The sequence below is a fragment of the Bubalus bubalis genome, chromosome 22 (assembly GCF_019923935.1).
Source record: "Bubalus bubalis isolate 160015118507 breed Murrah chromosome 22, NDDB_SH_1, whole genome shotgun sequence".
Lineage (NCBI taxonomy): Eukaryota > Metazoa > Chordata > Mammalia > Artiodactyla > Bovidae > Bubalus > Bubalus bubalis.
In genome coordinates, this window is record NC_059178.1 from 8,241,327 (window position 1) to 8,258,999 (window position 17,673).

The 17,673-nt window shown below is 38.6% G+C and overlaps 1 protein-coding gene across 1 annotated transcript; it reads right to left on the reverse strand.

Annotated features, from left to right (window-relative positions):
• Nucleotides 1-9,764: 9,764 nt before the first annotated feature.
• On the reverse strand, nt 9,765-14,614 carry LOC102400652 (dynactin associated protein). The gene is made up of 3 exons (XM_006059931.4): nt 14,447-14,614; nt 11,493-11,573; nt 9,765-10,646 (listed from the first exon to the last, which is right to left on the reverse strand). Exons 1-3 carry the CDS (start codon nt 14,501-14,503, stop codon nt 10,302-10,304), a joined length of 483 nt encoding a protein of 160 aa, XP_006059993.2. The 5' UTR covers nt 14,504-14,614; the 3' UTR covers nt 9,765-10,301.
• Nucleotides 14,615-17,673: the final 3,059 nt, after the last annotated feature.

The window sequence follows — 17,673 nt, forward strand, 5'->3', positions numbered from 1 at the left end:
CCTGGGAAGGATGTGGATTTCCTCTGCTCAGCGGGGCATGCGGGCCCTCGGGCACCTTTCTCAGCACTTGGATTACTCAGCTCATGTCTCTTTTGTTTTCTTTCCTGTCCTGGTGACAGGCAACCTTTTGCAGACAGATGGTCCCATAAATGGCAGAAAAGAGCAAAATGGCTTAAACTCATGCTTCTTAAAGCCCAAATTATGGTGTCAATCTGTGAGTCCCGGAAACAATAGAGACATCATTGTCCTTTATATGCCCTCATAACTCATTGTATATTCAGTTCAGTTCAGTCGCTCAGTCGTGTCCGACTCTTTGAGACCCCATGGACTTCAGCACGCCAGGCCTCCCTGTCCATCACCAACTCCCAAGTTTACCCAAACTCATTACACTATTATACATCCCTATCCTCACCTCCTGTACCTTCCAGTTTCAGGGGACTTATTATCAACATGTCCTGTCCAAGGAGAGTCCAATCGCCTCAAAAAAAATGTCCCTCTGGTCATTCTTAATCATTTCCTTTTGTGGGAGTTTGTAGATTGTTTTCATACCTTTTCCTATTTTAAAAAATTCTATGAAAGGACTTCCCTGGAGGTCTAGTGGCTAAGACTCTGTGCTCCCAATGAAGAGGGACCAGGTTCAATCCCTGAACCAGATCCCACATGCTGCAACAAAGGCTCCCAGAGCTGCAACTAAGATCCAGTGCAGCCAAGCATATATATATATGTATATATATATATATACACATAAATATGCTAAGTCACTTCAGTCGTGTCCAACTCTGTACGACCCCATAGACGGCAGCCCACCAGGCTTCCCCGTCCCTGGGATTCTCCAGGCAAGAACACTGGAGTGGGTTGCCATTTCCTTCTCCAATGCATGAAAGTGAAAAGGGAAAGTGAAGTCGCTCAGTCATATCCAACTCTTAGCGACCCATGGACTGCAGCCTACCAGGCTCCTCTGTCCATGGGATTTTATACATAAATTTATGTATACATAAATATATTTTAAATGCTATGGAGAATACCTTTGTTCATGACTCTTTATCTACATTCCTAATTATAACCTTTATTGATTCTATAACTAAACTACTGAGCTAAAGACGGAACTTTTTTTAATATTGATAAATATGATGAAAGTGTCTTATGGTTCTATATGGTGTCAAGTATTTTGTTGATAAAATGCAGAAAAGAAAGGAGGGAAGGCAGTTGCTTCTGGTGCTAAGAAAACTGGTGATTTTTTCCCTTCTGTTCTCATCTTTTTTAAACTCTCCAATTTGGTTTTTCACAATGAACATCTCATTTAGATTAGAAAGCAAACAAACTCGTTTCAAAAACTCCAAGTCCTAAATATTTTTCAAGTCTCAGCTTAAGTGCCGCCTCTTCCATGAAGTCTTTACTCATTTCCTCAGAAGAGATTATCTGCAAATCCACAGAGCCCTGAGCTTTACCACTTTGATCATACAGATACTGAGTACTTCTGTTTTTCACCCCAGACTAAAATTCCTTGGGAATGGAGATAATTTTTTAATGTTCTTTGTCCTTAGCGTGATAAACACGTGGGCAACCAAATGAAAATTGTCATCAGTGTTGTGAAAATCTAGTTCTTGGAAAAAGTATAGTGCCTGGTGTCCCAGAGAAGTAAAGTTCCGGTGAAAGAGACTGGCACTTCATACTCCACTGAGGAGCAAACAAGCTTTCCTGAAGATGGTGAAGAGTAATGATGTCAAGTACAGACCCCTTTTGTTGCTGTTTAGTCGCTCGGTTGTGTCCGACTCTTAGTGACCCCATGGACTGTAGCCCACCAGGCTCCTCTGTCATGGGATTCTCCAGGCAAGAATGCTGGAGTGGGCTGCCATTTGCTTCTTTAGGGCATCTTCCTGATTCAGGGATCATATTCGTGTCTCCTGCACAGCAGGCAGTTTCTTTACCACTGAGCCACCGGGGAAGCCACAGACCCCTTTAAGTCTAAGCTATTTTCAGCTTTTCCACCAGAGCTGTTCTCATACATTTGTTGTTGTTAATTATTCACTTAGTCATGTCCAACTCTTTTTGGCCCCATGGACTATAGCCCACCAGGCTCCTCTGTCCATGGGATTTCCCAAGCAAGAATACTGGAGTGGGCTGCCATTTCCTTTTCCAGGGTATCTTTCCTGACCAAGGATTGAACCCGTGTCTCCTGCATTGCAGCTGGATTCTTTACCACTGAGACACCCAGGAAGCGCATTCTCATACATACCAAGGCTTGAAGTAATGGTTCCTAACCAGAGGCATTTATCAAAATTTCCTGGGGAAAATCTATATGGCCACAAAACGGACTATAGTTATATTCTAGTACCTACTGGCTGTTGTTTGAGGCTTTGCCAACTAGAGAAAAGTAGAAAATGAAATTCCCCAGTCCAAGTTTTACCTCTCACATTCTGCACATGGACCCACAAAGACAGGATGAAGGCCTTGCTTCTGTCATTTACCAATTTTCAACCTTTGGAGGAATCTTTCCAACTTACTGGAAGTCAGCCTCTCGTGAGAAATTCTAGCCTGGTGAGAACTTTTTCCCTGAGAGCTATGAGATAGACTTATAGAAGCATCTGAATTTAACTGCCTGCCCTGAATCACCCCCGGGGACCAGCATGATCTAGCCTCTTTGTCAAGAGCAATAGGTTAAAATGTATGTATGTTACTAGGATGTCCTTGGGGGGAACAATTGATGAGAAGATAAAGTACTATATAAACCAAAATATACAAACATGAATTTCATGCACTAAAGGAGTGTTTAAATATTAAATCTTAATTTTCTGAACTAAGATGGTCCTCATTGGTTCCCATTAATAATAAAGAATAGCTAACTTTGTTTTTAAAACTACTTTTCACTTTGCGGAGACGTGTGAAGTGTAATTCTCTTAGCCAGCTGACAGTACATTCACCCTGTAGCTTTTGCAGAAGTGAAGGTGAATCCTTTTATTTCCCACCTGACCTTCACCTCCAATTGTTGCAGGGTTTTTCTCCATGCACTATAATTTTATTTCACTCAACTCTTAATCTCTACTAGCTCTGAGGTAACCGTGTCATCATACTTAGTCAGAAGCTTCAGTGATCCTGTAACATTTTTCTTAGTTAAGTGTCAATACTAATTGTAATTTTTAAAATAAATTAGTTATTAAAAGAGGAGAGAAGGCCAAAAACATGCTAGGTGGCAAGGGAATACCATCTTTGAGCTAAGAAGTCACCATTATTCTCAGATAACGATTATCAAACCTTGCCAGGCTGTTTCACAATTCTTAATCTATTCACTCTTCACAATAGATTTACGCAGTAAATGATCTTTTTTATCTCCACATTTTGATGAGAAAACTGACACAGAGAGGTAGGCAATTTGCCAAAGGTCACATGGTAAGTGAGAGAACTAGGTTTCAAGTCCTGGTTGCCTAGTTTTAGACTTTCTACATTTTAACTACTCTAATACTACATTCAGAGAGAAACATAAACCCCTTTGTGACCTGGAAAGAAGAAAACCTGGTTCTTGGGGAAAATGAAAAGTAAAAGTGCTATGATGCAGAAAATATAAAGAGTAAACTGGCATCATTATTTTCTGTCTTCCAACTGGAAATAAAAGTACATAAAAATGAGGTACTATTAATAAAATGGGAATTAAACACATTCGTACATGCAGGAAGCAAATCAAGATGGAAGTAAGAAAATGTTAAGTGAAAAGTTTCACGTTAGTGCAGAACCCCAGATCTTAGTTCAGGCAACCTCAGCTTTGACACTAATACGCCGCCCTGCGAGATAACACAGTTAAAGTCCTTTACAGGATACCTGCACACACCCAGCACTCACCAAGCTTTACTCAGCTTCAGGTTCTTTATCTCAAAAGTGAAGAGTTTGGCTTGGATAATCTCCATGGTCCCTTTTTGTGCAGTGTTTCTGGGATGCAGTCAGTGATTTACTTCATCAAATGATTGCTCTGAAGTTTCTCTGTGTCAGACCCTGGGCTGGGCTCTGAGAAGATACATCCGGCATGACCTCCCTCCTCCCGGGAGGGGCTCTTGGTGCTCTACTGTGCCCGCTGAACTCCTGGAGACTTGACTCCTCTGCCAGAGTGGCTGGCACCTGAGCCAGATCACTTTGACACTGTAATTGACCACATCTGACTCACAATTATTAGACAGTGTTAGAATTTTGCAATTGCCAGGATGTTAATAAAAGAGTATTAAAGAGTACATGGGGCTCTTAAAGGGATTAGGAATTTGGAGTGAAATGTTCATCTCTTCATCTAACAATGTTTGGCTTTAGTTCTGGGGCAGAGACTCTGGGTTGGGCCCTAACATCTATTCTGTTTTCCTTATAAATAGAACCATCAGTTGTACCTAGTCACACAAATACCCAGAATAATCATTACATCTCTCATCTTTCTGACAGCTGTATGTGGCTGCATGACTAATTTCTGACTGACAGTGTGACATAATAAAAATTATTGTATGCAATTTCTGAGAAATATTCTTAGAGGGAGAGCTTAAGCCCTTCATCCCTCTTTCTTTCTGTTGACTAGAATATAGACGTAATGACTGGAGCTTAAGCAGCCATTTTAACTATGAAATAGTAGCCAGATGCCAAGGATGTGGAACAATGAGATACAGGAGCCCAGGTCTCTTATGACCAAAAAATTATTGATAGTCTTTAGTGTATATGAGGGAGAAGGCAGTGGCACCCCACTCCAGTACTCTTGCCTGGAAAATCCCATGGACAGAGGAGCCAGTTAGGCTGCAGTCCATGGGGTCGCAAAGAGTCGGACACGACTGAGCGACTTCACTTTCACTTTCACTTTTCACTTTCATGCATTGGAGAAGGAAATGGCAACCCACTCCAGTGTTCTTGCCTGGAGAATCCCAGGGACGAGGGAGCCTGGTGGGCTGCCATCTATGGGGTCGCACAGAGTCGGACACGACTGAAGCGACTTAGCAGCAGCAGCAGCAGCAGTGTATATGAGACAGAAGCTTTTATATATTATTTTTCTTCAACTTCATTATTATTTAGGAACATATGTGACTTACAATTTAATTTTATATCAACTGATACAAGAGTCCTTGGCATAGTAAATAGTAAATAACAATTTAGGGCTTCTTGTTCTATCTGTAAGATAAGCCCATATCTTCCATTTAGGACAGTTGCAAATACAGAAACAAATACAACTGATGCCAAGTATCTGTATTTACAGTATTTTTTAAACTCAAACTACAGGTACTTCAGAGCAAACACATCTACTCTACTTCTGGAAAAGATGACATTAGTGGTTGTGAACAATTATTTCCTTTCTTTCTGTTGCGCTGCTTTTTGAGGTACATAACATTGTATAAGTTTAAGATGCACATGTTGATTTGATACATTTATATATTACAAAATGATTACCAATATAGCTTAGCTAACACATCTCTCAAGTCACATAATTACTGCTTAAGATGTCTCTCAGTAAATTCCAAGTATATAATACAGTATTACTAACCATAATCACTATGCTGTACATTAGATCCCCAGAATTTATCATCTTCAAACTAGAAGTTTGTACTCTTTGACCAGCTTCTCTCTATTTTCCCCACTCCCTCCTACTCCTCCGCCCCTGGTAACCACCTTTCTACTCTGTTTCTATGACTTCAGCTCTTTGTATATTCCTCAATAAGTGAGATCATGTAATAATTGCCTCTGTCTGGCTTATTTCACTTACCATAGTATCTCCCAGTTCCATCAAGTCTCTGGGAACCACAATGGCTCTTGCTGCATGGCCCCTGCTTTTCTTTCCTATTACTGGTTATTTCTTCATTTCTTAGTTTTGCCAGTCTAGGTGGGATGATATTGAAGTGGGAACTTTGTACTGTGCCCAAATGCTGGGGACACTGGTTAATCACTCTGCTCTTCCTTTCCTAGTAAAAGGACTCCTTTCTAGCTGAGGAATTCCCTCTTAGAAATGAACCAGGTCTGATAAAATTGTCTTTGAAGGTAAGGACCACTTTGGATGACAAAGAGAGATTCCTACAGAACTTGGAAAAGGCCATCTGGATGCCATAGTAAAAGTTAGAAAGAGATAAGACAAAGTAGAAACATGTTTGACTTGATCATAACACCGATAGTAGACGTCTATCACTCTAATGGCAGTTATGAGATGCTTAGGAGATTATTGAAGAATCTAAAGACTAAGCAATTGAAAGTTCACAAATAATAACTTGTTTCAAAGTAGAGGTGGTTCCGAAGTTCAAAAGCTTTTGAAAGTGAACAATATCAAAGTGAATGACTTACACAGTGTAACTTCTGAAAGCTTTTCCTAAAATAATTGTGAACATCATTATGGGGTAAAGTTGATTTTACCTATTAAAGTGGATTTTCAGTATAAGTAAATGGACCTATTTTGGAAACAAAATGCCCAATAGAACATTTTCTTAGTAAAGCATCCAAAGAAGTTTAATCGCACTCTTATTTGGTGAAGTGCATTTGAAAACTTAACATTGTAATCCCACAAGGATTACTTCACATTTAAGAATAAATAATGGACCTGAACATTTCTAGTAGATGTTTTAAATAGAGAATTTCCTGACAATTTTAAAATATATTATTGTCATTCAATACAGTGAATAAATTTTTGAAATAATAAATACTAGAAATATATGGTTTTAATACTTACTGAATAAATCATTATAATGGATGATTTTTACATTCTTATTGAGTAAGCACACACTTCAGTATTTTCATAGTACTTTGAAAAATTTTAATCTGAGTAATGTGTCTTAAATGGTGAAGACATTTTCCACAATGCTGCTTAATACTTTAAGATTTTACTAATATGACTTATAGGTGGAATCCTGAAAAGTGGTACCGAGGAACTCACTGGCAAAGCAGACAGAGAGAGATTAGAGAACAAATTCACGATTCACAAGGGGAAAGCGGGGAATAAATTGAGAGATTGGAATTAACAAATATTCACTGCTAGGCATAAAACAGATAACTAATGAGAATCTGCTGTTTAACACAGGAAACCCTACTCAGGACTTCCCAGGTGGCTCAGTGGTAAAGAATCCTCCTGCAGTGCAGGAGATGCAGGACACGTGGATTCGATCCCTGAGTCGGAAAGATCCCCAGAGAAGGAACTGGCACCCCACCTGGCAGGCTACAGTCCATGGAGTTGCAAAGAGTTGACTCAACAGTTGGGTACTGATCTCTGGTAGACCAACTCTACCCAGTGCTCCCTAGTAACACAAATGGGAAGGAAATCCAAAAAGGAGGGGAGATGTGTAGATGTGTAACTGATTCACTTTGCTGTACAGCAGAAACTAACACAACATTGCAAAGCAACTATACCCCAAGAAAAATTAATTTAAAAAGAGATTTTATTAAACTGTAGAAGTCTAAAGCAATAAATGAATCTGAGAGCTCATTCACAATTCCATTTTATAAAGCACAGAAATCTGATGATCTCGGATAACCCTTATTACAATATCCTCCAATATTTAACATAGAAAATTCATTGCTAAGAGCATATTTGTTAAACACAATCAAGTTATTCTCCCCATTTTACCATAGTGCATTCTGTATAATCTTAAAGAGGAAAGGAAGAAAAGAACGGCTTTTATCACATCTAGCTATTTTTAATGGCTTCTAGGATACGAAATTTTCTTTTAAATTCTTTATTAATGGTACTAATGGTATTAATTTTAAGATCTTTGTATTAAGTTTTTTTTTCTTTTATATTACAAAGCAAAATTTAAATCATATAAGGAGGTACATCTGAAACTAGGGAATTCAATCTTTCTTCTTCACAAGCATATAAATCAAAAACACAATAGAAATGAATTGATTTAAAACTCTACTAGTAGCCACGAAAAGGAATTAATGTGAGTCAGTTAAACTGAGGTGGATGAACCAGGAGCCTGTTATACAGACTGAAGTTAAGTCAAAAAGAGAAAAACAAATATCGTATATTAACACATATCTATGGAATCTAGAAAAATGGTCCTGATGACCCTATTTGCAGGGCAGGAATAGAGATGCAGACAGACAGAATGGGCTTGTGGACACAGTGGGGAAGGGGAGGGTGGGGTGAATGCAGAGGAGCGCTGACATAGATAGATACACTATCGCGTGCAAAGCAGAGAGCTAGCTGGGAGCTGCTGTGTGACATGGGGTGCTTGGCTCGGTGCTCTGTGACCACCTGGAGGCGTGGGGTGGGACGGAGGCTAAAGAGGGAGGGGATAAATAGAAATAGGAACCCCCCTGTAGCTCAGATGGTAAAGAATCTGCTTGCAATGCAAGAGACCCAGGTTCAGTCCCTGGGTCAGGAAGATCTTCTGGAGAAGGGCATGGTGACCCACTCCAGTGTTCTTACCTGGAGAATGGACAGAGGAGCCTGGTGGGCTACAGTCCATGGGCTCGCAAAGAGTCAGACATGACTAAGCGACTAAGCACACACACATATACATAAATGCTCATGGCTGATTCACCTTGTCGTGGGCAGAAGCCAACACAACATTGTAAAGCAATTGTCCTCTAATTAAAAAAAAAAAACTCTACAAGGGAGAAATGCATGCACACTTTCTCCTTTTTGCCCATTAATCTCATCTAGAGCTTTGTGAAATTTGTAAAATTTATATAATGCCTTTTATCATTCTTAAATTCTATTATCAAATAATGTTGGTAAACTGTTTGAAAAACTTTTCAAAGTCTCAAATTTTTACATTTCCCTGTGTCTAAGAAATAATGCTAGCTTCCCTAAAATAACAATTACCTAGAGAATGACCACATTTCTAATTTTTCTTTGGCAGAGCGTAATTACTCAATAGAGCCCCAAGGTTTGTGTAATTTACATCTTCTATTATTGGCTATAGCAAATGAACCTAGAATGGCATATAACATAAAATCTTTTAATGCTTTTGGAACCTACTTAGAACCTCCGATGCTATGCCAAAGAGATCCTGGATCCGCTGCCACCCCTAGGGTCTGAGTCTTTGAATAGGAGCTGCCTTCTCTGGACCAGTCTTCCTCTTTTGTAGAGTTTGGAAGTTGAGGATGGAATGGGCAGGTTGATTTTAACCCCAAAGTCTCCAGAATAAAGTGATTATGTTTCTAGTAAGTGTTAAACACTCTAAATACAAGTAACATTGAACAAGGGTCTTGTGTTTCACACCAAATTATAAGCCTTGTGCTGTCAAATTTACAAAGTATAAGACAAAACAAAAGTTCAAATTTTATAAGCAGCAGTTTATAATACTTTAAGCAAAATATCAAGTACAGAAAATAATATTGATAATATCAGAAAAAGTATAGAGAAAATACACCATTATACATTACACAAATACACATTACATTTGAAGTGTTTCTAAGTGTTTTGGATTTTCAATCTATTAAATCCCCTTAGCCCTCTCATTTTGTGTTTTAATGATCTCCCCTTAAACTTCCACCTTTGTTTAACTTTCAGCCCTTCTCTGAAACATTTCTTTATCATTTCTAACCTCATTAATGTGCCCTCCTCTCCCCCAATAGTAAGAAAGCTTCTGTAATGATGAGTAGTTCCATAATAATTTATGTTCGTTAACCACATTAATTGAACACTTCCTTGTTGCCCTGCTGCTGCTGCTGCTAAGTCGCTTCAGTCGAGTCCGACTCTGTGCGACCCCATAGATGGCAGCCCACCAGGCTCCCCTGTCCCTGGGATTCTCAAGGCAAGAACACTGGAGTGGGTTGCCATTTCCTTCTCCAATGCATGAAAGTGAAGAGTGAAAGTGAAGTGGCTCAGTCGTGTCTGACTCTTAGCGACCCCATGGACTGCAGCCTATCAGGCTCCTGCGTCCATGGGATTTTCCAGGCAAGAGTACTGGAGTGGGGTGCCACTGCCTTCTCTGACAAATACCGAGAAAAGTCAAGTATATGAGATTGGGAAATAATCAACAACTGGATGGTAAATACTGGCTTGAGAGCAAACATACAGGAGGCAGGCAGCTTCTCCAGCAATTGAAATCCCCATTAATGAAATTAAGATAGGGTGTACAGGATGAAAAGAAACTCTGGGGCCTAGCCAGGATGAATCAACTGAGCTCAGTTAAATTTTTTCTTTTCCAATCATTTGAAGACTGGAGGGTCCTCGACTGAGAACACTGGCGTCATTTTCATGGGACACAGCAAATGACTGAGCAAGAGGGCAAGTCTCATAAAGCTAAATGTTTCGGAACCTCTCGGCTGCAGGGGAGAATGAATACCTTGGACATGCCTCATTCAGGATCAGTGGGTGGATCTGGTTTGAGGAGGGCTAAAGACCCCTCCAAATGTCATTCTTCATCTTCAATTTCAACTTCGTGGACCAACGTTGAGCTCATAGTCGTCTCCGTAGGAGTTGGGAGCCCCGGGGTAGAGGAGCTGTGGTTGGTCCCTGGGGTAGGAGGCAGAGTGCTCTGAGATACAGGCAGGGAGGATGGGCCTGGAGATGGGGCAGCACCAGGAATGCAGGTGACATGACAGGACTTGCCGTCGGCATGAATGACGATGGTGGTGCCGGCGGCGGGCTTGCCCAAGTGGACAAAATAGAAGAGCAGAACAACAAGGGCTGTGGCAATGAGACAGGCCAGTAGACACAGCAGAAACGTTTTCCAGGGTGACCACGGCTTTGCCGTCGCCTGCACAGGGTCATGAAAAGTGAACATTTCAGCAAGAACACAGTGGTAACTTAGGCAAATGATTTCCATTAAAATATGGCTATTTTTTAAAATTACTGCAAATGCTATAATTTAAATGAATAAATCATCTCTCTCCCTCTCTCTCTCTCCCTCTCTCTCTTTCACACATACACACATACATATACACGCCTTGTCCACAAGTGCATAAGGACAAAATGTCCCCTCTTAGTTAACCCTTTGTATTAAAGCAATAAAGGCATCACCTTAAATTACAAATAGGTTGCCTCAGGAATACATCACGTGATGACTTCATACTGGCTACTATACTTACAGTATAAATTAAATTATCTAATTAGCCATCCAGGAGAGAAAAACCAAAGACTGATCAGAACATGGAGACTGGTTATCTTGGAGTGATGGAAAGTGACCGGTATTTGGCTCACTGTCATTTCCCATTTTCAAATGACATTTTGAGATTTTGTAACTAGAAAATGATTCATTAAATACATTTTTGATCTTTTAAACATAAACAAAAGAAAGTTCGCTGAGCTTAGAAAGACATCAAAGTAGAAAAATGATCAGCTCTGGTACGGAGCAGAATCTTACAGGAAAAGACTACAGCACTGATAAATTACTGGGCGAGTGGGCCCCCTGCATTGCCCAGAGCTTGTGGAGTTACGGGGATGAGGGGGTGCCCAAGAAGCACGAAGCCACTGAAGGGCAGGCAGTTGAGGAGGAGCTGAAGGAACGGAGAGGCTGACCGAGCAGAGCCTGTCTACCTTGCCTTGCCATCACCTCAAAGGACCAGTGAAGATGCTCCCCTGCCCCCCAGGCCCCAAATCTCACCCACTGCGGCTGTAAGGTCACAACAGGCAATCTACAACCACAGTGTGTTCCTCCGTTTGAACCGTAGGGATTTCTGGGTAGCTGCAGAGAAAGAATGTTAACATCAACAATTCACCAGCCCTGATTTTAAAGGATGAAGAAAATTTATTTGATCTAGGCACATAAATTCATAAAACATGTAAAAAATTATTGAATCCAATATGTATTCCAGGAAGAACTGACCAAGATCTAGGAAAATCTGAAACTCTAATAAAGAGTTTCATGATGTGAATTATACAAGTACATTTTTCATATTAAATGATCAAAGAAGGAAAATAATCATCTCAATGCTCACTGCTCATTTAACAAATTTCAGCATTTAAAAGTGGTAAAAGCAGACAAATGATACCAACCCCAAAGAACTAGAAGAAAAGAATAACTCCCAAATGTGACGAGCAACGTGACGAGGTCATTACCTCCAAGCAATGACCATAATATTTAACAGTGAAACATTCAGAGACATTCCTTTAAAGTCAGGAGAAGAGAAGAATATCTCCTGCCACCAATTTCGGGTACTGGTTTTCTAGAAGTTCTCATCAGTGTGTATAAATAAGGGAAACGTGAAGACAAAATTAACATTATTTGCAGATGATATGATTGCCCTCAGTTCAGTTCAGTTCAGTTCAGTCGCTCAGTCGTGTCCGACTCTTTGCGACCCCATGAATCACAGCACTCCAGGCCTCCGTATCCATCACCATCTCCCGGAGTTCACTCAGACTCACGTCCATCGAGTGATCGCATCCATGATTGCCCTACAGAACCCCAAATAACTAGCCAAATACTCTATAAATTATAAAGTAATAAGATCTTATCAAATTGACTGGTTATAAAAGTACAGAACATATGTGTAACAGCACTGTTTTATGTGTGGGTATGTGTATGTGTAATAGCAACTGCTATTTATCGTAGTAGGAATGCATTTTAAATGGCTAAGCCTACAGTGGAAATTTGCTGTATTACTCAGGGAACTCAAACCGGGGCTCGAGACCAGGGCTTCCTCAATCTAGAGGGGTTGAAAGGGTGGGAGGTGGGAGGGAGATTCAAGAGGGATAGGACATATATACACCTATGGCTAATTCATGTTGATGTATGCAGAAATCAAGTCAATATTGTAAAACAGCTATCAACCAATTAAAAATAAATGAATATAATTAAAAACAAACACAAAAATAAAATGGCTAAGCCTATAAAATGCCATAAACTTATGTAAAGAAGACCACAAAACTTTACTAAAAAGCAAAAAGACAACCTGAATAACATCTTCTAAGAAAAGATTTCTGTAGTATAAGCTCTCAATTCTCTGAATATAAATTGAGAAAAATTTCATATGATAAAGCAATCAAAAGAATAAAATTAAATGGGATGGGGGGCAAGAAGCAAAACATTAGCATTTTCTTTTTCCTCTGGGAGGGGTCATGGGTGATTTTTAAATTTTTTATTTGTAATTTTCTGTTTTTTCCAAATGTTCCTAAGTAAGAAAACAAACTCATAAAGAATTAAAAGAAAATATTCTACCCCTTGTTTCGGGGAATATAAGAGGTTGCCAGTCAGATTACTAAAAAATAGGAAATCCAAATGATTCCTTCTCATGGTCTCAGAGGTTGGTTTACTGGGTATTTTGCATAATTAACTATTTGACTTAATGGAATAAATTGCATAAATGTTTTTGACATGTGGGGAAAAGAGGAGGAAATAAAATGATGTACATATGATATTAAAGCAATGGAATTTTGCAGCTTCCATGGAATAAGACGCATCCTATAAATCAGGTTTATGGTAGTCTAGATATTGGATTCCCAAACTGAACACAAATACAACCTTCAGGTTGCGAAACAATTCTTATACCTAATCATATCTTCATGTTTATCTTGTCTGACTTTTCTCTTGGTTCTGCAACATCAAGTTAATTATAAAATCCATTTCTCTTTGTTAAAAGCTAGTACTCAAGTTTTTTGTAAAGTAGCATCTTGTAAAGAAATGATTATATATGTGAGCAACCTGAGGTCAGTTTCTGTCACTAGTCATTTATAAGATGAAAGAATTTGTGTAAATGATGAATGGGACCCTTAATATGTTCTAAGAAATATGATGTAACATTTTAAGCACAAGTCCCCCCACCATGAGACATTTTCCATAAATTTCTACTTTGGAAACAGGTAGGCCAATGAGAATAAATATTTTCATTGGATTTAAATATGTATGAATATAAACAATATTGTTAATATCTTCTATAAATATAACACTTCAAATCATCTACTAAAATCTTGTCCACTGATACGTTATTATAAATTTCTGATATAAATATAAAAATTTAGGCAAAAAGTGTAATGTACAATTATCAAATGATGGTATAGCACAATTGGTTACTACAATTGGTTACTACAATTGGTACTACGTAACTCCCTCAATACTTGTGACTCCTATTAGTAACATCCAGATTCCATTCATCCTCTAATAGTAAACATTAGGAAAAAAATGCAAGTTCAGCTTGGGGAGGGTTAAATATTAAATGTAGAAAGCAAGAATGTTAGATATGAAAGAAGATATAATTCTTTATGTGAATATATGCTTTCATATACTCCAAAGTGAATGACTTCTGCATTCCCATCAAAAGTGTGGGAACATTCCAGTTCCCCTATATTCCTCCCCTGTGCTTGGTTGATACGGTCAGTATATTCAATATTACCTGTGTAGAGGTATCTTGCTATGGTCTGATTGCATTTCCCTAAATGGTTCAGCATGTTGAACATTTCCAATGTGTTCATTTGCCAGCTGTGTATCTTCTTTGATAAAATGTTTGTAACAGCTATTTTCCAGCTGGTAGTGAATGTTGGCCGGTATTTCCCTTGTTATAAATAACTAAGAAGACAACAAAGGAAATGTGTTAGGGGAAGAAAGATATGCACACTACTCACCAACTCAGTCGGGTTTTGCTCGGTATCCACAGCATGCTGCTGTTGCTTGCCATCCATTCTGGAAGGGCTGGTGTCTCCTGTGGAGCTCCAGAGATATCTGTATTCACTCTGTGGAGTAGAAGTTGGGGAATACTGAATTCATGCTCAATTAGTCATTGTGTATTTACTCAATCTAGATCATGCCAAGTAATTGTCATCTGTTTCCTGGGAAATTTTCCAAATTCAACCCCAATGTACACAACATATGTTAGTTGAGAAAAAAGTAGAAAAAATTTCCTCCCTTCCCAAAACAGCCTGAAGAAAATTATCTCAACTTTAGGACTCTAAGGATTCTGAGGAGATGTAAACCCTTGCCTTCCTTATTTCACAAAATTTATTCAAAGTCACTGAAACTTGATTTCTCACAGGTGAGGAATTTAGTTTTTGCTTCTAAAAAAAAGCCTACGAAGCCAGTTCTTGATTATGGATAGTGCACAACTCTGTGGCTAAACAGAAGGCTAATGGCGATGACTAATTTAAAAAACCATCCAAAAATAAGACAATGTTCAGGTTACTGGATCATGATAAATGCAGGTGAATGGTGAGTGAAGTCTTTTGTACCGAAGTCAGTAGCTCTCTTGAGGTAGACGGGGGAAAGAAAACATCAGAATAGCTTTTACTAGAATTAAAGATAAAAATAGGAAATAAGTACACTTCAGTAGCTCTTAAGTATATAAATCAAGGATTATTCACAGTGAATCTCATCTGCTTCTTAGCACACCGTACCTGGCTTTAGGCTATGAAATGAATTTGTCACCGTTTCTGATGAATCCTGATCTTTGAAAGGAGCAGGAATCAGAAAAGAAAGACCTTCGTTGGTCCTTCTCCACTTCTCACAAGGGCGAGTGTACACGACACGGCATGCAAAAGTGAGGTGGGGTTTCAGAGCAATCTGAGAGTTCCTGCAGTCTGACCCTTTGGCAAACCAGCATGCAGTAGAGCCTAGGGAAAAAATGACAAGATCTTTTTCATTCATGCATTTCATATAGGCCAACTTTGGGTGGGGAGGCAGTCTCTAGTGGCATGAATTTTCCAAAATATTAATAAATTTACAAAGATCCTAGTTCAAGAGCAGACATGTCTTCTTGTACATAATAGCTGTAATTACAAAAAAAAAAAAGTTATGTAACTGAATTCCAAATCTCTGAATTTCTCTCTAAGGAAACAATAAATGACTTATGCTTTAAATCACTCTCAGTTGCTTTTTTTCTTTTTCTTTCTTCTTCTTCTTTTTAACCATATAATCGGAACAAATCTTGTTTCATTAACACAGTGTTGTTCTGATTGGACCTGAGTCCACTACTATGTAATGGTTGGAGAACTTGGGATTTTCAAACTATAATTCAAATTTCTTAGTTGTGGCATAAATCTTAGCGTAGCAAAGAATGAGACAGAGTACCTGGAAAAGCTAGTGTCAGGAACCTGGCTCCCTACCTTTCTAAAAAAACATGGGTGACTACGTTTCATTACAAGCTCCGTCTCTGTGTGTGTTCAGTCATGTCTGACTCTTTGCGACCCCATGGACTGTAGGCTCTTCTGTCCATGGGATTTCCCAGGCAAGAATACCAGAATGGGTTGCCATTTTCTATGCCAGAGGATTTTCCCAGCCCAGGAATCGAGCCCATGTCTCTTGCGCTTCCTGCATTTGCAGGCAGATTTTTTACCACTTAGCAAGCAGATTCTTTACCATTATCACCTCCTGGGAAGCCCCTTTTTTGACCACTGTAAATCAAAAGTGAAAATCAGAAGACAATTTAAATGGTCTTCAATGTACTGGAAAACAATTACTGGCGAACTGGGATACTATGCTCGGCAACAGTATCTATCAAGTAAAAAGTAAAAATAAGGTCATTTCTTAAACAAAATTTGAGGAAGTTTTCCACCACAGGCATTCACTGAAAGAAATGCAGAAGGGTAGAAATTCAGAAGGAAAGACTCTCAGTGTAAAAGGGTGAGATGTAAAAACAAGAGGAAAAGGTGGCAGGAGTCTACTATGACTCCTGCTCCTCTGTATTGTACTGAAGGTCCCAATCAGAAAAGCAAAATAAAATGTCAATTTTATAAGGATGAAAGCTGCTCTTACTTGCATTTATTAGGATTATAATCATAGAAATCCAAAGAATCCACAAGCAACCCATTAGAATAAGTAAACGTTTAGCAAGATTAGTGGATACAAATCAATAGACAAAAATAATTTGAGTATTTTGTATTAGTAAAGTAATTATTTCATGTTTTTATGTATCATCAACAAATATTCAGAAAGCTAGAAACTTAAAGAGATCTTGAAAGGAAATTTTCAAACATCTAGAAATAATGGATAATAATAGATAATAGAAATAATAGATAATAATAGAGGTGCAATAGTTTTAATGGAAAACTTGTGAAATCTTATTGAATAAATCACTAGCGAAATTTTAAATAAATATGCTGCTGGCAGTTACAGAAATTGGCAAGATAACTTGGAAAGAATTTTTTATTATCTAGTAAACTTGAAGACATTTGTGTACAATGATGAAGTAGTTCCACTCCTAGTATGCTCCCAAAGGAAATACACAGACACAGAGAAATGTTCATAGTAACATTATCTATTGGTTTAAAAAACAATGACCCAAACGTACATCTACAGCAGAATAGACAGGTAAATTGTGTTACATTTATACAATGAAATGTATACATGAACTATTGTTAGACATATCAAATGCATGAATCTCACAAATATAATGTAGTGGGGAAAATCACAGAGGCATTAGAACTAATCTATCTTATTTAGAGATATGTATGTAAGTGATATTTCTATTTTACAACAGCAAGGAAATGATTCATGTAAATCTCATGATGGTGGGCACCTCTCAGGGGAAGAGGAAAAGCAGAATTGGGGCTGAATACCACATGAAGGGGTTCTGGGGATTCTGGAAGTGTTTTGATTTTGACCTGAGTGTGATACATGGATGTTTATATAATAAATATCAACCACATGTGAAAACTACTCTATGTATGATAAAAGTTAAAAAATATGTACTTACCAAAATATATTAGAAAGCTCTAATAATATTTATGTTACGCAAGTCATTTTAAAAATTTTTTCGACACCCTTTCTTTCTTCTGTGTTTATAGCAACTATTTGCCAAATAATTTGAAAGACCTATTTGCCTTTAGGGGCTTCCCTGATGGGTCAATTGCACTCATTT